General features: G+C 39.1%; 1 protein-coding gene across 1 annotated transcript in view; it reads left to right on the plus strand.

Moving 5' to 3' along the window:
• Nucleotides 1-24279, plus strand: part of SNRNP40 (small nuclear ribonucleoprotein U5 subunit 40) — a 39411-nt gene that overhangs the window by 3593 nt on the left and 11539 nt on the right. Inside the window, exons 3-5 of the mRNA XM_026014474.2 lie at nucleotides 613-706; nucleotides 2385-2550; nucleotides 20418-20540. Of these exons, the coding sequence (XP_025870259.1) occupies nucleotides 613-706; nucleotides 2385-2550; nucleotides 20418-20540 (383 nt within the window). The remainder of the gene's footprint in view (nucleotides 1-612; nucleotides 707-2384; nucleotides 2551-20417; nucleotides 20541-24279) is intronic.

Genomic DNA, 24279 nt, shown 5'->3' on the forward strand with positions numbered 1-24279 from the left:
TATGGGGAACCTGATGCAGGGCTGGATTTCAGCACACTGGGATCACAACCTGAGCCAAAGGCAGACACTCAACCACTGAGCCACCCAAGTGCCCCTAGAGGTGCTCCTTAATAACACTAATCAAATTTCAGTCCCTGCTAGACGAAGCTCCCTGAGGAGCTGTGTCTTGTTTACCCCATTTTACCCCAGCACCTAGCATGTTATAGGTACATAGTACATGTGGAATGAGTAGACATAGCATAGTCCTTGCCATGTGACCTTCAAGTCAGTCGCAGCTTCGTGGGTTGTCTATATAAGTGCCATCATTTTGCAGTCTGCTTATACTCAACCAACATATAGTAGAGAGTACTAACTTTGTTCACATTACAGCAAACAATTTAAGATTTAAAAATTTTTATCATTAACTAATTTTTCAACCTTATTAAATATGAAAGTATTGCATTATTTTTGTTTATAGTGTCAGGAAAATTGGTCCCACCAGTAGAACCAATAGTGTTCCAGAGGAGTATAATCTCAAAACTGTTGTGGTAAATTTGTGAGTACCTTTTCTATGCCTAATGATGAGTTTTCTTTTGCACAATAATGATCACAGAACCCCCGTCTCCCTAACAGTGTTGTGGAATGTCTATGGTGACTGTGATAACTATGCTACATTGAAAGGACACAGTGGGGCTGTGATGGAGCTGCATTATAACACCGATGGCAGGTGAGTAAGTAGTCTGCATAGTGGAATGATGGTTGCTTCTCATACTAATCTTTTTTGGCATACTCTCACATTTCATCCTTAAGTTTTCTCCCTCAGGAGTCTTTGCTGTCAAAAATAACCGCATTTTGGGCAGCTACTTTATTATCCTATTACTATTACTGTCAATCCAAGTAAGGTGTTTTCTTGTTCCATGTATGCATTTATAAATACATCTTTAATATCAGCAGCCCATACAAATTTGTTTTTTTTAAGACATAAAATGTAATTTTTATAAGCAGAAATCAGCTAGTTTTACTATAAAAACAGTAAAATGTTAGTTTTGAGAAACTCAAAAACAAAAAATAGCCCATATTGCTACTACTCCAAGGATAATCACGGATAATATTTTGATATGTTTTTCCTAAGTTTTGTTTTTTTTTTTTTTTTTTTTTTTTTTTGGAGAAAGAGAGAGAAAGCGTGAGCAGGGGGAGGGGCAGGGAGCCTGATGTGGGATTCAATCCCAGGACTCCAGGACCATGACCTGAACTGAAGGGAGATGCCCAACCAACTGAGCCATCCAGGCATCCTCAAGTTTTTTTCCTATTTTTTTTTTCTTTTAGATTTTTTATTTATTCATAGAGACAGAGAGAGGCAGAGACTCAGGCAGAGGGAGGAGCAGGCACCACTCAGAGAGCCTGATGCAGGACTTGATCCAGGGTCTCCAGGATCACACCCTGGGCTGCAGGCGGTGCCAAACTGCTGCACCACTGGGGCTGCCCACGTTTTTTTCCTACTTAAAGCTCTTTGGTTTACGTTTATATTAGAGCTTCATGTATGATCTTCTCCACTGCTTTTTTCCTTTAACATTATTCACCTAATAAGTCATTTATTATAACATACATTTATCATAAACATTTTAATGATCACATAATTTTACAATTAACTGTAGGTAATATAGAAACGTGATTATACCAAATTAATTAATCCGATTAGGTATTTCAGTAAACATTCATTGTTTTATAACTGACCTGTAAAACTCTAAGGTCCCTGAAATCAACTGGTACATAGCCTTGTATACATTTTTTCCTGTTAATATTTGAGTAAAGAAAACCTTATAAAATCAGTTATAACTTGAAATCATTATCATGGGCTCTTAGCTGGCTCAGTCTGAGGAGCATGTGATTCTTGATCTTGGGGTCATGAGCTCAAGCCCTTTGTTGGGTGTAGAGATTACTTAAATAATAAAGCTTTAAAAAAAATCATTTTCAGAGATGAAATAAAAACCTTTGATTTTTAGAGAAAGGGCTAGAATTACCAAGTCACTGGGTCAGGAATTGCCACAGTCTGTCTTCTCTTTATAGCAGGAGTGATTAAACATTTCCAGACGGGAAAATGTCTAAAGTGTTGTGTATCACAAAGGAGGAGAAGATTGAGACAACTACTATATTAGTTTAGAATATATAATGGGGACTGACAGAAGGAATTTTTTTTACATTTTCATAGGGTAGACCTCATAACCAGGTCTAGAGTACCAGTAGGATTTTGGTAGGTAGGGTGAGGCATTCCTGCATCATGTGTCACACTGTCAAGAGTACAACATATCAGTGGCCTTAAAGAGTTTGGCACATTTTGGCAAGTGGGGAAGATAGAAGGCTATTGTTCATCTTCACTTACTTGTTTTTTGTTCTTCCTCTCGTAGTATGCTGTTCTCTGCATCCACAGATAAAACTGTGGCAGTGTGGGATAGTGAAACAGGTGAGAGGGTTAAAAGGCTGAAAGGACATACTTCCTTTGTGAATTCCTGTTATCCGGCCAGGAGGGGCCCCCAGCTTGTCTGCACTGGAAGTGATGATGGAACAGTTAAGGTGGGTGTTTGTGTTACAGTTCTGAGGTTCTGTAATGTGAACTTACCTTGCCTTCCACCTATGCTGTAGCTTCCTCTCCACAACTTGTTTTAGCAGTTATTTCCCAAAACAGAGGTCTTTTTATTTTTACTTTTTTTTAAGGTTGCTGAGTGTGGAGCCCAATATAGAGCTCAATCTCATGACCCTGAGATCAGTGAACTGAGCTGAAACCAAGAGTTGGACACTTAACTGACTGAGCCACCCAAGCACCACAAAAACAGAGGTCTTTTTAAATAGCAGGCAACAAAATGGGGTAGCCCCGGTGGCTTAGCGGTTTAGCACCGCTTTCAGCCCGGGGCGTGATCCTGGAGACTCGGGATCAAGTCCTGTGTCAGGCTCCCTGCATGGAGCCTGCTTCCCCCTCCCCCCCCCCCCCCCCCCCCGCTCTGTGTGTCTCTAATAAATGAATAAAAATTAAAAAAAAAAAAAGTCTTAAAAATAAATAGCTAGCTAGCTATGTTTTTAAGTATGGCAATGTTTTTAAGTATCTTGTAGAATGTTAGAACCATATTGAGCCACTATGCCTTGGAATGAAATGGACCACCTGAACTGCATTCTTGACTCAGCTGTTTACCTAATTATGTGATCTCAGGCAGTTCGTTTTTCTGATCCTATTTCTCAGTCTTTAGGACAGTGACAGTAATATACATGTCCTACAAAGCTGTTGTAAAAATAATAGTCACTATATGAAAGCATCAGTATATGATTTAGTAGCAATGTCACTTAGTCCAGTGATTTCCAACTTGTCTTCATGTCAGACTACCTGAAGAACCTGTTTAAAATACCCAGATTCTAGTTTTAATAGGTATAGAATGAAAATTTTTGTTTTTAAATTAAGGCCCTTTTTTAATAGCAGTTTTAGGTTCACAGCAAAATTGAAGGGAAGATACAGAGATTTCCCATGTACCCACTGCCCTCATACATGCATAGCCTACCCTATCATTGCCTACCAGAGTAGCACATTTTTTACAATTGATAAACCTACACTGACACATAATCACCAAAGTCCACCAAAGTTGTGTTTTTTTTGTTTTGTTTTGTTTTGTTTTTTATTCATGAGAGACACAGAGAGGGGGAGAGAGAGAGAGAGAGAGTCAAAGACATAAACGGAGTAGCAAGCTCCATGCAGGGAGCCCGATGTGGGACTTGATCCTGGGTCTCCAGGATCAGGCCCTGGGCTGAAGGCGGCACTAAACCACTAAGCCACCCAGGCTGCCCCACCAAAGTTTATATTAGGGTTTGTGTTTAGTGTTAATACATTCTTTGGTTTGCGACAAACATAATGACATGTATCCATCACCGTGGTATCATACAGAGTATTTTTGCTGCCCTAAAAATCCTCTGTGCTCCTTCTAGTCATACCTCCCACCCCTGGCAACCACTGATCTTTTTTTTTACTGTCTCCATAGTTTTTGCCTTTTTTGAGATTGGCTGCTTTTACTTAGTAATATGTATTTAAGATTTTTCCATGTCTTACAGGCAGCCTCTCCTCTGCTGTCCTGCCTACCATTCCCCCTGCAGTGTATTCAGGAAACTTCTATCTCCTTTAAAAAAAAAAAAAAGATACTTCCGCATCTTTTCATGGCTTGGTAGCTCATTTTTTTTAGTGCCAAATAACATTCCATATTCTAGATGTGCCACAGTTAATTTATCCATCCACCTCCTAAAAATGTCCTAAAGGACATCTTGGTTGCTTCCTAGAGTTGGCAGTTATGAATAAAGCTGCTGTAAACATCCATGTGAGAGTTTTTGTGTGGACCTAAGTTATTCGACTCTCGAGTAAATACTGAGGACCATGATTGCTAGATCACATGGTAAGAGCATGTTTAGTTTTTAAGAAACCACCTGGCTGGCTTAGTCAATGGAGCATGCAACTCTTGATCTTGGGGTTGTAAATTTGAGCCCCACATTGGGTGTAGAGACTACTTAAAAATAAAATCTTTTTTAAAAAAAGAAAGAAAGAAACCACAAATCTGACTTCCAGAGTAGCTGTACCATTTTGCATTCCCACCAGCACTGAATGAGAAGTCCTGATGCTCCACCTCATCATTTGTTGGTGTCAATGCTTCAGATATTGGCTTCTCTGATAAGTATGTAGTGATACCTTGTTGTTGGTTTAATTTGTATTTTCCTAATGACATATGATGTGGAGCATCTCTTCATATGCTTTTTGTGTCATATATCTTCTTGGGTGAGGTGTCTGTTAAGATCTTTAGCTCATTTTCTAATCGTGTTTTTTTTTTTTTTAAGATTTTATTTATTTATTCATGGGAGACACAGAGAGAGAGAGGCAGAGACACAGGCACAGGCAGAGGGAGAAGCAGGCTCCATGCAAGGAGCCCGATGTGGGACTCGATCCTGGATCTCCAGGATCACACCCTGGGCTGCAGGCGGCGCCAAACCGCTGCGCCACCGGGGCTGCCCAATCCTGTTGTTTTCTTATTGTTGAGTTCTTTGTACATTTTGGATAATAGTCCCATATCAGATGTACAAATATTTTCTCCCTGCCTTGTGGTTTATCTTCTCATTCTCTTGAAATTGTCTTTCATAGGCAGAAGTTCTTAATTTTAATGAAATCTGGTTTATCAGTTATTTCTTTCATGGATTGTGCCTTTGGTGTAGTATCTAAAAAGTCATTGCCATACCCAAGATCATCTGTGTGTTCTTCTGTTACCTTCTAGGAGTTGTGTTTTACATTTAGGTCTATGATCCATTTTGAGTTAATTTTTGTGAAAAGTGCAAGGTCTGTCTCTAGATACATGTTTTTTACATGTGGATATATAGTTGTTCCAGCACCATTGGTTGAAGAAACTCATTTGTTCCATTGCTTTTGCTTCTTAGTCAAAGGTCAGTTGGCTCTGTTTATGGGGGTCTATTTCTGGGCTCTCTGTTCTCTCCCATTGATATATTCAACAGAATACTGTAACTTTACAGTAAGTCTTTTTTTAAGTAATATCTACACCCAACATGGGGCTCAAACTCACAACCCCAAGATCACAAGTCACATGTTCTTCCAACTGAGTCAGCCAGGCACCCCTACAGTAAATCTTGAAGTCAGGTAGCATCAGTCCTCCAAGTTTTGTCTTCTCCTTCCATATTGTGTTGGGTCTTTTGCCTCTCCATAAGAACTTTAGAGTAAATTGCTTGATTTCCACAAGACCACTTACTAGAATTTTGGTTGAAATTGCATTGAATCTATAAAGTTGAGAATGACAGTATTGAGTCTTCCTATGCACAAACGTGGACTATATCTCAATTAATTTTGTTCTTTGATTTCATTCATCAGAGTTTTGAGGTTTTTGTCATATAGGTGCTGTACATATTTTGTTAAGTTTATACGTAAATATTTCTCCTTTTTGGTTGCTAATATAAATGGTTTTGTGTTTTTAAGAACTAGAATTTTTAAACCTGTTCCTCATATGATTTGATGTAGCAGGTCTCATAATTTGGGAGCCATTGATCTCACCCAGCATCCTCATTATACTTTTTTATCATTATTTTTATTTGAGTATGTTGATACATAATGTTACATTAGATATAGGTATACAACAGTGATTCAACAAATTTATATATTGTTAATATTCACCACTGCACCCTCAATTTCAGAGGAGGAAAATGAGGCCTGAAAATGTTAATTTATTTCAGGCGCACATAAGGACGCATTACTTTGTAGGACCAACCATTTTATTCTTTCTTTGGCACTAATTTTGGATTCTGGATAGTCATATAATGATTAAACCAGGAGGACTTGAAAGAAGTATATCTGAGGACTTGAAAGAAGTATATCTGAGAAACCACACTAAACCTATGATTGTTGTTTTTTTAAATAAATTTGTTTTCTTCTCATAGTTAAAGGTGGTCACATGGACATAATGAATCATCTACTTTGAGATATTTTTTTACTAAATCTTTTTTTCCTGGGATCCCTGGGTGGCGCAGCGGTTTGGCGCCTGCCTTTGGCCCAGGGCGTGATCCTGGAGACCCGGGATCGAATCCCACATCAGGCTCCCGGTGCATGGAGCCTGCTTCTCCCTCCGCCTGTGTCTCTGCCTCTCTCTCTCTCTCTCTGTGACTATCATAAATAAATAAAAAATAAAAAATAAAAAATCTTTTTTTCCTACTAAATCATTTTTATAATAAACCCAGTCAATTGGGGCCGCTTGATGTTTGGCTAGGAGGAGAGTCTGCAGCTTAGGAATGATTCCAAAGCCCTGAGCTCCTAAACTATATGTGCCATATTTAGAGAGTCTTAACAGTAACTGATTTGCTCATTGGCCTTTTGAAAGGCAGTGAGATAAGAATACCCTGAATTTTGTTTAAATTCACAAGCGCTTGCTATAATAAACATCTAGGAACTTAATCCTGTTTATTTCCAGCTTTCCTTCCATTACCTTTTCTCTGACTTTCTTTTATTTTGTCTTTTAATTCTTTATCTCTTTCCTCATATTTATCTTTCAGTCTTTGCTTTTGTTTTTTCAACTACTCTCCATTGTGAATGTCTGCCTGGTTTTGTTTTTTGTGTTTTGTGGGTTTTGTATTTATTTGAAAGAGAGAGGGTGTGAGGGAGAGAGGAGCTTAGAGGGAGAGGGAAAAGGAGAGAAGCAGACTCCCTGCTGAGGGCAGAGCCCTACTTAGGCTTCATCTCACCACCCAGAGTTCATAACCTGAGCTAAAATCAAGAATCAATCAGGTGCTCGGCTGACTAAGCCAGCCATACACTTCTGTATGTCTGTCTTTTCTTTCTTTCAATTTCTTGCTTTTTCCCTTAATTAAACATAAATATTTTAAGTTTATTAGTGAAGGTGATATTTAGCTTAATGTGTCACATCACCTAAAGGTGACTGCTTTTTAACTAGTTCCTTATTCTTAATTTCAACATACTATTTATAATTAATTCTTTGTTGAACTGCCTTTTACATATGCCTTTTAGTTACTTGCCAAGTTGGAATGCTTTGTTAATTGTTTTCTGTTCTAGGTTTATAAGTGTAGGAATTTAATAACCTCTGCTTATCTAAGGGGAGAAACACTGTGTTACATTTTACTCATAAGAATTCGCAACAGAAAACAAAGCTTTCGGTAATTCTTGAATTTTCAGTCTTGAAGTGGTATCCTGAGCATTCTCCATGCTAGTTTTCATACTGTTTTTAGCATTTCGTTGTTTCTAATAAAGCTATTAGGAAATCATTTTTATATTAGCTATATATTTAATGCACATTATTTTATATATAATATTTGTGAACATATATATAAATACAAATTGTTACCTTTTATAAACAATTCAGTTCTGGTGCCATTACGTAGACCAAAGTGGGGAAGGTGTTCAAGTTAGAGGTGAGAGTGGGCTATCGTGGCCCAGAGTGGAGTGTTAGGGCCCAAGTGAGGTAAGGAGACCATCCATGCAGGATGGGAACAGTCCATTATAGGGAGATGGGGACTGACAAAGGCAAGGAGAGCATCCACATGACACAGAGTAGGGAGCCCAGCACAGGGAATTAGAGATGGAGGAGCAGCCCAACATGGAGAATCCTTGCCCTAGCGGGATAAAAGGTCATTTACACATTGGTGGGGGAGAAAGTATGGGTGTCAGAGCTTGAGCTGAGGGTGTCCGCATGGGTGGGAGCAGTTTAGGTAGGGAGTCTGAGGCTGAGAATAGATTCCTGAGGAAAGGCAGCCTGGAGAGAGATATTAGAGGCAGAGCAGAGTGAAGGGGGCATTCATACAAAGGGATAATCCACATGGTGTGAGGAGGAGATCCACATAGGGAATGGGAATCACAATTCAAACCAGGAAAGGAAGACATCCACGTAGGAGAAGGTAGAAAAGGATATGGGAGATTGGTTGTATATGTGAAGCTTGATTAGACAAGTAAATATAATAAAGAAAACAGGAAGCAGGGCAGCCCCAGTGGCACAGCAGTTTAGCGTCGCCTGCAGCCTAGGGCATGATCCTGGAGACCCTGGATCGAGTCCCACGTCAAGCTCTCTGCATAGTGCCTGCTTCTCCCTCTGCCTGTGTCTCTGCCTCTCTCTCTCTCTCTGTGTGTCTCTATGAATAAATAAAAATTTTAAAAAATAAATAAAACAGGAAGCAGATTTTTCATTGTCAGAGAAAGGAGTTAACCAATGTAGGAGAGAGAACTAAAACGCATCTTGAGGTGGGTACTTGGGTGGCTCAGTCAGTTAAGCCTCTGCCTTTGGCTCAGATCATGCATGATCCCAGGGTCCTGGAATTGAGCCCCACACTGGGCTCCCTGCTCAGCAGGAAACCTGCTTCTCCATCTCCTGCTCATGCACGTGCGCTCTTGCCTGCTCTCTCTCTCTCCCCACCCCCTTCCGTGTCAAATAAATAAAATCTTTTTAAAAAATAAAAAGAAGGGACGCCTGGGTGGCTCAGCAGTTGAGTGTCCGCCTTCGGCTCAGGGCATGATCCCAGGATCCAGGATTGAGTTCCACATCGGGCTCTCTGCGAGGAGCCTGCTTCTCCCTCTGCCTATGTCTCTGTCTCTCTGTGCCTCTCATGAATAAATTAATTAAATAAATAAAAATTAAGAATTAAATAAATAAAAAGAAACACATCTTGTGTTGTTGGCATTAAACTGGAAGTATTAGTGTGAACTCATGACATTCAACATAAACAGGTATAGAAAAAATAATAGATGTAAATGTATGTTTCCAGATATGTGTGTGCCTGTGTATGCATATATTGGCAACTGTCCAGTAAGGGGGTTTAAGAACAATACCCTGATAGCAGTGAATACATCTACTATGTACATCTTGGCCTTTAAATACCATTTTCCACTAAAGAAACCAGGACTCCTTATTTCAGGCTTGGGCAGGGAAAGTACAAGTTGAACCTGGAACATCTTGTGCAAGAATGATTGTCAAAAGAACATCTTAATCAAATGATCAAACTGAACATTATCCATAATGGGACAAATCAAAATTATGAGCCACTCAATAAAATTATGAAACTGCAGCATCACTCCAGTGAGATTCTTGCCAGAGAGGAATAACTTGAATCTAATTGTGAGGAAACATTAGACAAACCTAAACTGATGGACATCCTACAAAATAACTGTCCTTTAATGAGAAGTGTCAAGGTCAAGAAAAGTATGAGATACTCTATCAGGCTGAGGGAGACCAAAGAAACATGACCACTAAATTCTACACATGATTCTGAACTGCAGTTTTATTTGTATTTTATTTTATTCTGCAATAAAAGACATACTGGGACAAGTGGTGAAATTTAAATGAGATCTGAGGACCAAATAGTAGTAATATCTTGGTGTTAACTTCTTCATTCTGATTGGTTAAGATTATATAGAGTTTTATATATGTCTTCTGTATTACATATATCTTTATAGGCAAACACTCATGTATTTAGGAGTGATGAAGCATTAGGTCAGCAATTCTTAAATGATTTAGGCAACAAAAATGTTCTTTTACCACCAACTTTTTGTATTTCAAAGTAAAATAATCTCTTAAAAATGATGGTTGTCTGAAACTAATAATTTAAAATATTAGACTTGGGAGTGCCTGGCTGTCTCAGTGAGTGGAGTATAACTCTTGATCTCAGGATTATAAGTTCAAGCCCCACATTGGATATAGAGACTACTTAAAAATAAAATATTTTCAGGGCACCTGGCTGGCTCAATTGGAAGAGCATGAGACTCTTGATCTCGGGGTCATGAGTGGGAGCCCCACATTGGCTGTAGAGATTACTAAAAATAAATAGACTTTAAAAATAAAATAAAATCTTTTTTAGAAAATGTAGATCCATGTTATATATGTCTATTTAATTTTTTTTGTATATTTTTTTATTGGAGTTCAATTTGCCAACATATAGTATAACACCCAGTGCTTATCCTATCAAGCGCCCCCCTCAGTGCCCGTCACCCAGTCACCCCCACCCCCCCGCCCACCTCCCTTTCCACCACCCCTTGCTCGTTTCCCAGTTAGATGTCTCTCATGTTCTGTCACCCTCTCTGGTATTTCCCACTCATTTTCTCTCCTTTCCCCTTTATTCCCTTTCACTATTTTTTATATTCCCAAAATGAATGAGACCATATAATGTTTGTCCTTCTCTGATTGACGTGCTTCACTCAGCATAATCCCCTCCAGTTCCATCCATGTCAAGCAAATGGTGGGTATTCATCGTTTCTAATGGCTGAGTAATATTCCATTGTATACATAGACCACATCTTCTTTATCCATTCATCTTTCGATGGACACCGAGGCTCCTTCCACAGTTTGGCTATTGTGGACATTGCTGCTATAAACATTGGGGTGCAGGTGTCCTGCCGTTTCACTGCATCTGTATCTTTGGGGTAAATCCCCAGCAGTGCAATTGCTGGGTCGTAGGGCAGTTCTGTTTTTAACTCTTTGAGGAACCTCCACACAGTTTTCCAGAGTGGCTGCATCAGTTCAGATTCCCAACAGTGCAAGACTATTCCCCTTTCTCCACATCCTCTCCAACATTTGTTGTTTCCTGTCTTGTTAATTTTCCCCATTCTCACTGGTGTGAGGTGGTATCTCATTGAGGTTTTGATTTGAATTTCCCTGATGGCAAGTGATGCAGAGCATTTTCTTATGTGCTTGTTGGCCCTGTCTTTGTCTTCCTCTGTGAAACTTCTGTTCATGTCTTTTGCCCATTTCATGATTGGATTGTTTCTTTGCTGTTGAGTTTAATAAGTTCTTTATAGATCTTGAATACTAGCCCTTTAAAAAATAAAAAAAAAAATTTTAAATAATTTTTTTAAATTTTTTTTATTTTATTTATTTATGATAGGCACACAGTGAGACAGAGAGAGAGAGGCAGAGACATAGGCAGAGGGAGAAGCAGGCTCCATGCACCAGGAGCCCGACGTGGGATTTGATTCCGGGTCTCCAGGATCGTGCCCCGGGCCAAAGGCAGGTGCCAAACCGCTGCGCCACCCAGGGATCCCTAAAAAATAAAAATTAAAAAAATAAAAAAACGCGATCCTGGAGACCCGGGATCGAATCCCACGTCGGGCTCCCGGTGCATGGAGCCTGCTTCTCCCTCTGCCTGTGTCTCTGCCTCTCTCTCTGTGTGACTATCATAAATAAATTTAAAAAAAAATTTTTTTTTTAAATGAATACTAGCCCTTTATCTGATAGGTCATTTGCAAATATCTTCTCCCATTCTGTAAGTTGTCTTTTAGTTGTGTGGACTGTTTCTTTTGCTGTGCAGAAGCTTTTTATCTTGATTAAGTCCCAGTAATTCATTTTTGCTTTTGTTTCCCTTGCCTTCATAGATGTATTTTCAGGAAGTTGCTGTGGCCTAGTTCAAAAAGGGTGTTGCCTGTGTTCTTTAGGATTTTGATGTATTGTTGTCTCACATTTAGATCTTTCATCCATTTTGAATTTATCTTTGTGTATGGTATAAGAGAATGGTCTAGTTTCATTCTTCTGCACGTGGCTGTCCAGTTTTCCCAGCACCATTTATTGAAGAGACTGTCCTTTTTCCAGTGGATAGTCTTTCCGGCTTTGTCAAATATTAGTTGACCATAGAGTGGAGGGCCCACTTCTGGGTTCTCTATTCTGTTCCGTTGATCTATGTATCTGTTTTTGTGCCAGTACCACACTGTCTTGATGATCACAGCTTTGTAGTACAACTTGAAATCCGGCATTGTGATGCCCCCAGGCTCTGGTTTTCTTTTTTAATATTCCCCCGGCTATTCGGGGTCTTTTCTGATTCCATACAAATCTTAAGATTATTTATTCCAACTCTCTGAAGAAAGTCCATGGTATTTTGATAGAGATTGCATTAAATGTGTAAATTGCCCTGCGTAGCATTGACATTTTCACAATATTAATTCTTCCAATCCATGAGCATGGAATATTTTTCCATCTCTTTGTGTCTTCCTCAATTTCTTTCAGAAATGTTCTGTAGTTTTTAGGGTATAGATCCTTTACCTCTTTGGTTAAGTTTATTCCTAGGTATCTTATGCTTTTGGGTGCAGTTGTAAATGGGACTGACTCCTTAATTTCTCTTCTGTTTCATTGTTAGTGTATAGAAATTCTACTGATTTGTGTGCATTGGTTTTGTATCCTGCCACACTGCCGAATGGCTGTATGAGTTCTAGCAATCTTGGAGTGGCGTCTTTTGGGTTTTCTATGTACAGTATCATGTCATCTGCAAAGAGGAAGAGTTTGACTACTACTTTGCCAATTTGAATGCCTTTTATTTCTTTTTGTTGTCTGATTGCTGAGGCTAGGACTTCTAGTACAATGTTGAATAGCAGTGGTGAGAGTGGACATCCCTGTGGTGTTTCTGATCTTAGGGGAAAGGCTCACAGTGTTGCCCCATTGAGAATGATATTTGCTGTGGGCTTTTCGTAAATGGCTTTTAAGATGCTGAGGAATGTTCCCTCTATCCCTGCACTCTGAAGAGTTTGGATCAGGAATGGATGCTGTATTTTGTCAGATGCTTTCTCTTCATCTATTGAGAGGATCATATGGTTCTTGTTTTTTCTCTTGTTGATATGATCTATCACATTGATTATTTTATGAGTGTTGAACCACCCTTGCATCCCGGGGATAAATCCCACTTGGTCATGGTGAATAATCTTTTTAATGTACTGTTGGATCCTATTGGCTAGTATCCTGTTGAGAATTTTTGCATCTGTGTTCATCAGAGATATTGGTCTATAATTCTTTTTGGTGGGGTCTTTGTCTGGTTTTGGAATTAAGGTGATGCTGGCCTCATAAAACGAGTTTGGAAGTATTCCGTATCTTTCAGAACAGCTTTAGTAGAATAGGTATTGTTTCTTCTTTAAATGTTTGATAGAATTCCCCTGGGAAGCCATCTGGCCCTGGACTTTTGTGTCTTGGGAGGTTTATGATGACTGCTTCAATTTCCTCCCTGGTTATCGGCCTGTTTAGGTTTTCTGTTTCTTCCTATTCCAGTTCTAGTAGTTTGTGGTTTTCCAGAAATGCTTCCATTTCTTCTAGATTGCCTAATTTATTGGTGTATAGCTGCTCCTAATATGTTTTTAAAATTGTTTGTATTTCCTTCATATTGGTTGTGATCTCTCCTTTCTCATTTGTGATTTTATTAATTTGAGTCTTTTCTCTTTTGTTTTTAAAAAGGTTGGCTAATGGTTTATCTATCTTACTAATTCTTTCAAAGAACCAACTCCTGGTTTTGTTGATCTGTTCTACAGTTCTTCTGGTCTCTATTTCATTGAGTTCTGCTCAAATCATTATTTAATTCTCTTCTGCTTGGTGTAGGTTTTATTTGCTGTTCTTTCTCTAGTTCCTTTAGGTGCAAGTTTAGCTGGTGTATTTGAGTTTTTGAGGGATGCTTGTATTGCAATGTATTTCGTTCTTAGGACTGCTTTTGCTATATCCCAAAGATTTTGAACAGTTGTATCTTCATTCTCATTAGTTTCCATGAATCTTTATAATTCTCTAATTTCCTGGTTGACCTTTTCATCTTTTAGCAGTTTGCTCTTTAACCTCCACGTGTTTGAGTTTCTTCCAAACTTATTCTTGTGATTGAGTTCAAGTTTCAAAGCATTATGGTCTGAAAAAGGAGACAATCCCAATCTTTTGGTATTGGTTGAGACCTGATTTGTGACCCAGTATGTGGTCTATTCTGGACCACAAAGTTACATGTGCACTAGAGAAAAATGTGTATTCAGTTGCGTTTGGATGTAAAGTTCTGTGAAATCCATCTGGTCCAGTGTATCATTTAAAGCTCTTGTTTCGGGGATCCCTGGGTGGCTCAACAGTTTGGCCCCTGCCTTGGGCCCAGGCCGTGATCCTGGAGTTCCGGAATCAAGTCCCACATCGAACTCCCTGCATGGAGCCTGCTTTTCCCTCTGCCTGTGTCTGTGCCTTTCTCTCTTTGTCTCTCATGAATAAATAAAATCTTTTTTAAAAAAATAAATAAATAATAAAGTTCTTGTTTCTTTGGAGATGTTGGGCTTAGAATATCTGTCATTTGCAGAAAGTGCCGTGTTGAAGTCTTCCAGTATTAGTATATTATTATCTAAGTTTATCTTTACTTTGGTTATTAATTGATTGATATACTTGGCAGCTCCCATTAGAGGCATAAATGAGGCATAAATATTAGAGGCATAAATATTCATGATTGTTAGGTCCTCTTGTTGGATAGATCCTCTAAATATGATATAATGTCCCTCCTCATCTCTTACTACAATTTTTGGGATAAACTTTAATTCATCTGATATAAGGATTGCTACCCCTGCTTTCTTTTGAGGACTATTTGAATGGTAAATGGTTCTCCAACCTTTCATTTTCAGGCTGTAGGTGTCCTTAGGTCTAGAATGAGTCTCTTGTAGACAGCTAAAGATGGGTCTTGCTTTTTTATCCAGTCTGAAACCCTGCGTCTTTTGATGGGATCATTAAGCCTATTCACATTCAGAGTTACTATTGAAAAATATGAATTTAGTGTCATCATAATACCTATTCATTCCCTGTTTTTGTGGGTTATTTCTTTGGGTGTCCTCTTTCTTTTACAGAGTCCCCCTTAATATTATCTTGCAGAGTTGGTTTTGTGGTCACATTCTTTCAGTTTCTGCCTATCTTGGAAGCTCTTTATATCTCCTTATTCTGAATGAGAGCCTTGCTGTATAGAGTATTCTTGACTGCATGTTCTTCTCATTTAGGACCCTGAATATACCCTGCCAGTCCTTTCTGGCCTGCCAGGTCTCTGTGGAGAGGCCTGCTGTTAATCTAATATTTCTCCCCATATAAGTTAGGGATCTCTTGTCTCTTGCTGCTTTAAGGATTTTCTCTTTATCTTTGGAATTTGCAGGTTCACTATTAAATGTCGAGGTGTTGAACGGTTTTTATTGATTTTAGGGGAGGACCTCTCTATCTCCTGGATCTGAATGCCTGTTTCCCTCCCCTAATTAGGGAAGTTCTCAGCTATGATTTGTTCAAACATGCTTTCTGGTCCTCTGTCCCTTTCGGCGCTGTCTAAACCCCAGTTAAGTGTAGATTTTTCCTTCTGAGGCTGTCATTTATTTCCCTTAACCTTTCCTTGTAGTCTTTTAATTGTTTTTCTCTTTTTTCCTCAGCTTCCTTCCTTGCCATCAACCTGTCTTCTATGTCACTCACTCTTTCTTCTACGTCATTAACCTTGTCGTTAGGACCTTCAGTTTGGATTGCATCTCAGTTAATTGATTTTTAATTTCAGCTTGATTAGATCTAAATTCTGCAGTCATAAAGTCTCTTGAATCCTTTATGCTTTTTTCCAGAGCCACCAGGAGCTTTATAATTATGCTTCTGAATTGGCTTTCTGACATCGAACTGTAATCCAAATTCTGTAACTGTGGCAGAGATTATTGTTTCTGATTCTTTCTTTTGTGGTGAGTTCTTCTTTCTAGTCATTTTGCTCAGTGCAGAGTGGCTAAAAACAAGTTGTACTTGTTAGAAGTGTAAACTCTTCTCTTTGTAGCGTTCCAGCTGTTCTGTTTAAATCTCGGCCGAATTCGTAGGTTTTCAGGATGATTTGAAAGTTAATCTAGGTAAGTTGGTGGGGACAGGTGACTTGGGGACCTTACTCTTCTGCCATCTTCTATATATGTCTATTTAAAAAAAAATAGAGCCTAGTTGTTTAGAGTACAGGGTTCTAGAATTGTTCTACCTAATCTTTATCATCTGTTATTAATAAATCAGACAGCAGGCAGCCCTGGTGGCTCAGCGGTTTAACGCCACCTTCGGCCCAGGGCATGATCCTGGAAACCCGGGATCAAGTCCCACATTTGGCTCCCTGCATGGAGCCTGCTTCTCCCTCTGCCTGTATCTCTCTTTCTCTAATAAATAAATAAAATCTAAAAAAAATAATAATAAAAAAAATTAAAAAAATAAATCAGACAGCCATTGAAAATAAATGTTGACTTGTTAACAAGCATATATTACTTTAGTAATTACAAGAAATTAACACACATTTTAGTAAATACAAGAGGAATGTAATGGAATCAGACAATACTAAATTCTAGTCCTTGTTTTGTTACTGACCTGCTGGGTATTTTTCTTCAAGGTAGTTGATTCTTTAAGCTTTAGTTTGCCCATCCATAAAAGTTGAGATTAAACTAGATGGTCTAGGGCAGCACCAGTGGCCCAGTGGTTTAGCACTGCCTTCAGCCCAGGGCCTGATACTGGAAACCCGCAATCAAGTCCCAGGTCAGGCTCCCTGCATGGAGCCTCCTTCTCCCTCTGCCTGTGTCTCTGCCTCTCTCTTTCTCTGTGTCTATCGTGAATAAATAAATAAAATATTTTAAAAATAATAAAAATAAAAATAAACTAGGTGGTCTAAGCATAGTAATTTTTAAATGTTTTTTTAATCACAATCCGCATTAAGGAATACATTTTATACTATGACCCAGTGTATATTCCCTTTAGTACGTCTGTGTTTATGAACCAACTCTTTCTATATGAGATGTTTTCTTCTATATATTTTTTAACTGGGGTAAAATTCACAAACAAAAAATTCACCTTTTTAACCATTTTAAAAGGTGTACAATTCAGTGGCTTTCAGTACATTCACAGTGTGTGTGCTCATCACCATGAGCCAATACCAGAACATTTTTATTACCCCCAAAGAAACCCCATGCCCACTTAGGAGTCAGTACCTTTTTCCCTTTCAGTCCTGGCAACCACTAATCTTTCTGTCTCTATGTACTTACTCTTCTGGACATTTCATTTTGTGTCCAGTTTTTTTCACTCGGTTTAATATTTTCAAGCTTCATCCTTGTTATAACATGTATTAATACTTCATCCCTTTTTAACACTGCTACAAAGATTAGTGCACAAGTTTTTGTTTGAATACCCATTTTCACTTCTCTTGGGTATATTTCTAGGAACAGGATTGCTGGGTCATATATTAATTCTACTTTAACTTTTTGGGGAATATCCATGCTTTTCCACAGTAGCTGCATCATTTTATATTCCCACCAGTGATGTTCAAGGGTTCCAACTTTTCCACATCTTCACTGGCACTCATTAGTTTCTGTGGTTCCTTTTTGTTGTTGTTAATTATAACCATCCTAGTGAGTGTGAAGCAGTCTAATCATTTTGATTTGCATTTCCCAAATGATTTATGATGCTGAGCATCTTTTCTCATGCTTATACCTTCTGAAAAGAAATGTTTACTCAGGGCCTTTGCCCATTTATTGGGCTCTGCATTATTGTTGTTGGACTATGGGTTCATTATTCTAGATACTAGATCTTTATCAAATACATGATTTGTGGGACGCCTGAGTGGCTCAGCGGTTGAGCGTCTGCCTTCGGCTCAGAGCATGATCCTGGAGACCTGGGATTGAGACCCATATCGGGCTTCCTGCATGGAGCCTGCTTCTCCCTCTGCCTGTATCTGTCTGTCTGTCTCTCTCTCCCTCTAGGTCTCTCATGAATAAATAAATAAAAATCTAAAAAAAAAAAAATACATGATTTGCAAATATTTCTCCCACTGTTGGTTGTTGTCTCATCTCATTTTTTAGATACCATCTATCCTTTGATGTACAAAAGTTTCTATTTGGGACCCCTGAGTGGCTCAGCAGGTTTAGCACTGCCTTCGTCCCAGGATCGAGTCCCACGTCGGGCTCCCTGCATGGAGCCTGCTTCTCCCTCTGCCTGTGTCTCTGCCTCTCTGTCTCTCTGTCTCTCTGTCTCTCTCTCTCTCTCTCTGTCTCTCATGAATAAATAAATAAAATTTTTTTTAAAAGTTTCTATTTTTATGAAGTTCAATTTATCTGTTTTTTTCCTTTGGACACTTGGTGCTTTTGATGTCATATCTAATAATTCATCACCAAATCCAAGGCCATGAAGATTTACCTTCATGTTTTCTTCTAAGAATGTCATAGTTTTTTACGTTTAGATCTTTGATCCACATGGAGTACATTTTTCCATATGGTATAAGATAAAGGTGTGACTTCATTATTTTGCATATGGTTATCCAGTTGTCCCATCATTTTTTTAAAAGACTTCATTTCTTTTTTTCTTCTGTATAGGCCATACTTTTTTGCTTCTTTTTGTGCCTCATAATTTCCTTTTTTTTTTTTTAAGATTTTATTTATTTATTCATGAGAGACACAGAGAGAGAGGCACAGACACAGACGGGGGGGGGGGGAAAGCAGGCTCCATGCAGGGAGCGCAACATGGGACTTGATCCCTAGTCTCCAAGATCAAACCCTAGGCCGAAGGTGGCGCTAAACCACTGAGCCACCCAGGCTGCCTGTGCCTCATAATTTCTTCTTAAAAACTGGACATTTAAATATTATAATATGGTAACTCTGGAAATTAGATTCTCCTCAGGGTTTGTTGTTGCTGCTTGTTGTAGCTATTTGTTTAGTGAATTTTCTTTTTCTTTTTCTTTTTAGATTTATTTATTTAGAGAGCATGAGCAGGGAGAGAGGCAGAGGGAGAGAGAGAATCTCAGGCATACTCCCCACTGAGTGTAGAGCCCAACACAGGGCTGGATCTCAGGGTCCTGAGATCATGACCTGAGCCAAAACCCAAGAGTCGGCCACTCAACCAACTGAGCCACCCAGGCACCCCTGTTTAGTGATTTTTCTGAACTAATTTTGTAAAGTCTGTATTATTTGCCATGTGTAGCCACTGAAATCTGTTTTATTAGCTTAGTGACTCACTACTGATTCAGCAGAGTTTTTCTTAATCGCTTATGGTAAAAAAAAAAAAAAAAACCTCTGCTAGTCTTTACAGATTCACTGTGGGTATGTTGGGTCTGTCTTTACCGGGCAATTTACAATTTTGCATTAGCCTTCACTCCCTGCTTGTGCAGAGCCCAGGCAGATCAGTGAGAAGAGAACTTAAGGCCTTCTCAGGTCTTTTCTGAGCATGTACCAGACACTGGGATGCAAATGGCCTTCTAGAGTCCTAGGAATACTTCAGCTTTGCAGAGCCCTCTTTCTCCAAGATTGTCTCATTCCTAGGTTTCCTCCTGGGCTTTTTGGTTTATCTGTGGTTTGCCCCAACTGTCATCCTTGGCCTCAGACAGCAGAGGTTAATGCATTTGCCTTTCAGTGTTTTAGACAAATGCCTCTGCTCTGGCACAGTTCCAGATTAGGCAAAATAAAGGCAAACTCTTTAGGTTTATCCTTCAAGGAGCCACCAGACAGTGAAAAACAAGCACAATTCTTTGAGAATAAGGTCCATTCTGCTCCCTCTGGTACTAGGAACCAATACTGGGAATATGGGCCATTGTCTTCAAAGCTCTTGCTGAGTAGGAGTTAGAGTAAGTTAAAACACTATAAAACTCTCTAAGACTCAGGAGGGTTTTTCCCCTCATTAAACATTTGCCTCGTTGCTGCAAACTTTTGATTAGTTTCTAGAGTTCTGATAAAGTTGATTCTACCAATTCTTTTGCCATATAATTCTCTGCTTTTGTAGGACAGCCTTTTAGCTTTCCTTACTTTGCCATTTTCGCTTATGTAACCCCTCTCTATTTTTTAATGTAAGCCATAGCCCGTTGATCTACAATTTGAAAACACTGGTCTAACATCCTTGCTGTGCTAAGAGCATATGAACTAAGCAAGTAGAGGATTTCCATTCTGAGGGCATGTTGATGAGCTATGTTCATTCATACTTTACCAAAGGAGTCTGAAAATATGACCAAAATGATTTGTTCTCCCAACTTTCAGATATGTTGGCAAAATTGTGGTCACTTCACCATGTTACTAGAATATCCAGACAAGTTTCTGAACAGAATCCCTGTTAAAAATATGTTTGCACAAAGTCCTTGGACTTCAGCATGTATTATGCAATTACTTCTTAGAATTATGTTTGACTATAGACCCTCCTGTTCTTCTGCTTCAGCTTTGGGACATCCGGAAGAAAGCAGCCATCCAGACATTTCAGAACACCTATCAGGTGTTAGCTGTGACCTTCAATGATACAAGTGATCAGATTATTTCTGGTGGAATAGACAACGATATCAAGGTATGTTTAAAGTTTGTGTTACATTTCTTTTTCACCTGTCTCTATTCACAGAGGTAATCTCTTCAGACTTCTGAGATTATGGTAGCTTTGCACTTTGTACCAACTACAAGGAAAATAGTAACTTAAATCTTGTTTTCTTTCTGTCCTATCCTTGTTGACTTCTAAGTCAAGAGTTGCATTGCAGCTCATATACATACCATCAGGGACCAGACAGTTATGTGATGTGTGAAGCCCCATATATGGAGCCTGTGAACGTGAAGAATGCGTTCCCTGCCTAAAGACTTCCACAACCTTTTTTTTTTCCTCCACTTTGTTGGCTTGCTGAGATAGCATTGAGTCAATTTGTGATTCTCAACTCTGATCTCTCAGTGTGTCTTTCTCTTTGAGACTGTGGAAAGGAAGTTTTGGGGCGACCACAGCCGAGAATGAGAGAAGGTGGTAATGATGTGAGAGTGGCAGCAGTCCATGCAGCAGGATAGTGTAGCTCATGCTTTTGAGTAATTGACTTGGATTCTAATCCCAGTTATATCATTTTCTAGTTTCTTAGGACTGTAAGCAAATTCTTTAACTTCTATAAGCCTCTTAATAACAATACACCTACCTCATAGGGTTGTTGTAAAGGTTAAATGAACCTAATCCTTAGAACAGCTAGCAGAGTTTCTGGACATAACAAATGCCAGTGGATATGAAGTGTTTGGGGGATAGAGGAGTGGGTACACAGTTTGTGTCTCTTGGCTTCCTTAAGTGTTTCAAAGATTTTGACTTCAGCTTGTGTTTTACCTTTAGAGTGGTAACCTAAAGGTTACCTATTTTACCCAGCTTCCTGTTGTCCCTACCTAAAAATTGTGCCATGCACCCTTCCCTCCCTGCCTCCTCTGCTGCTACTATGGATGAAATGTCCTTGCTTTTGTGTAAAGGTAGTCCCTTCAGTGGGAGGATTTCAACTTTTCCTATCTGGTCCTAACACTATCTGTTTTCCCAGATCCTCTGTTTTCCACCTGCTCTTCTGCTGTCGTCTTGTCAGCATCATGCTCAGGCCTTGGTGTTGAATAGGAGAGTCTTCCTTTTGTGCCACTTCCTCTTGTCATTGCCCTGTCAGTCTTCCCTTTCACAGCCAGGCTTCTTTTGTGGTGATGGTAGTAATAATGTTATCATTACCATGTGACACATAGTGCTACCTCTGTGTCAGGCGTTGTTCTTAGAGCTTTCTATTATTCATTTAAACTTCACATGAAATAAATGGTATTAATGCCATTTTACAGATGAAGAAACTGAATTAAGAGAGGCCCAGCAAAACCCAGACTTGGGTTTCAGAGTCCTGCTCTTAATACCTGGGAGAAATGCCCCCTGATGATTGTTTTACACTCACTGTCTTCAGTTCCTCACTTCATCTCATTCCTCCACTCCAGGTCTCCTGATCACCCCTCATTAGTCTGGCTTTTGCCTCCATTGTTTCACTAATACTCTTCTCCTGAAGGTCACCAGTGATCTTCCTCTCTGTTCCTAAATTCAGTAGATAGTCATCTTGTCTTTTTCTTTGTCATTATTCCCCAAGGTCCTATCCTAGGTGCTCTTCTCATATATACCTTTTCCCTGGATAGTTCTCATCCACGTCTGTGACTTTGTCATCTCTATGCTGATGACTGTATTCCCAGCCTGGATCTTCAGTTCTAGACCCATGTATACAACCAGCCTCTCAGCATTACCCCACTTGGATGTCCCATAATACTTGAAAATTGACCATTCCGAAAATTTTTAACTTTCCATCCCTTTTCTACCTTATAACTATATGGAGAATGTGGAATCAGGGCATGGGAACTTAATCTGATTGTCTTAATAGCTAATACAATATTTCCCAGAGAGAAGTTTGGGAGCCCATTAGCTTTAGAATCACTAGAGGGCATCTTATACATGTGACAGTAAGTTAGTGTCATTAAGCTATCATAATTTATATACTTCTAAAGTTATTGTTAAGGGTGCCTGGCTGGCTCAGTTGGTAGAGCATCCAGCTCTTGATCATGAGTTCGAGTCTCCCACATTGGGCATAAAGCTTACATTTAAAAAAAAATTCCCATTAAAAAAATAAAATAATTATTATAAGGTTTGCATATGGCAAAATTGTGTTTGTTTAGTGTATAGTTCTATGAATGTTTATGCTTGCATAGATTAGTGTGCTACCACAAACAAGTACAGAACAATTTCCATCACCCTCAAAATTTCATAGTGTTCACTTAGGTCAAGCCTTCTTTCTCTTCCTAACTCCTTCCAACCATTGATCTGTTCTTTGTTCTATAGTTCCTTTTCTAGAATATCATACAAATGGAATCAGACAGTATGTAGCCTTTTGAGACTGGCTTCTTTTATTTAAGATCTGAGAATTTGATGCCACTCTGGGGATAGACTAGCTTAAGAATAATACTCTTGTGCAAGGAAGGCCTTCTTACCACATACAATGTGGCTTATTCTTCCTTCCTTATCCTAGACTGTTCCTGGGTCTTCTATAAACAGATATATTTAATTATGCTATAGTCCTTAAGGGATACTCAATCCCTTTCTAGGATTTGAAGGTTTTCAGTGTCCTCTGAGTCGTACACTGTATGTTATTCCTTCTCTTGGGATAGACAGTTTCTACAGGTAGCTAATCTCAGTCATTTCAGTTTTGTTCTGAAGGCCAAATTTATCTCATATATAGAGAACGTGTAAATAAAGTTCCATAAGTACAATAATTACATATATCATTAGCTTTTTTATAAAAGGATATTCTTTAGGAGTGCCTGTGTGGCTCAGTCAGTTGACTGACTCCTCATCTCGCTCAGGTCTTGATCTCAGGGTCATGAATCCAAGCCCTGCATTGGGCTCCATGCTGAGTATGGAGCCTACTTAGAAAATGAATGAATGAATGAATGACCAACCTTCATATTTCTTTGAGAAGATCCCTTATTCTAGTTTTGTATAATTTGGTGAATAGTTCCTAATTACCCTATATGTTGTTTTTTTCTCTTTTCCTTTTTTTTTTTTTTAAGTTTGTTTATTTTTTATAATCTCTATACCCAATGTGAGGCTTGAACTCATGACCCCTAAGTCAAGAGTCATATGCTTCTCCAACAGCACCAGCCATGGGCCTTGACACTATATGTTTTATAAGTTTACATCATAGCCTTGTAGTCTTTATCTTTTTAAACTAAAAAGTTTGTTTTATCTATAAACATTCCAATTTTTTTCTGCCAGTGCTTTGTTTTCAGGAAATATTTTTTTTATCAGAGTGTACACAGTAGGGTGTGCCTGTGTGGCTCAGTCAGTTTAGTGTCTGCCTTTGGCTCAGGTGGTCCTGGGATCAAGCCCCACATCAGGCCTCCCTGCTCAGCGGCAAATCATCTTCTCCCTCTCCCTCTCCCCCTCCCCCACACTTATGCTTGCACTCTGTCTCTAAATAAATAAAATCTTAAAAAAAAAAAAAGGTAAACAGTACTCCAAAAACCTGGGAAAACTTTCTACTCTATACTGTTTCTAGCATGAAAACAGAGTCGATGCCCACTAACCAGATGCCCAAACATTCACTGAACAACTGATTTGGGCATTTGCAAAACATCTTGCTTAAATTATTTCTTTCTGTAACAAATCCCAGATACACATTGGCTGTACACCAATAGTGTGTGCAGGCCTCAAGAAGGAAGGTCTGAGGGATCCCTGGGTGGCGCAGCGGTTTGGCACCTGCCTTTGGCCCAGGGCGCGATCCTGG

Source organism: Vulpes vulpes, chromosome 2 (assembly GCF_048418805.1).
Source record: "Vulpes vulpes isolate BD-2025 chromosome 2, VulVul3, whole genome shotgun sequence".
NCBI classification, from domain to species: Eukaryota; Metazoa; Chordata; class Mammalia; order Carnivora; family Canidae; genus Vulpes; species Vulpes vulpes.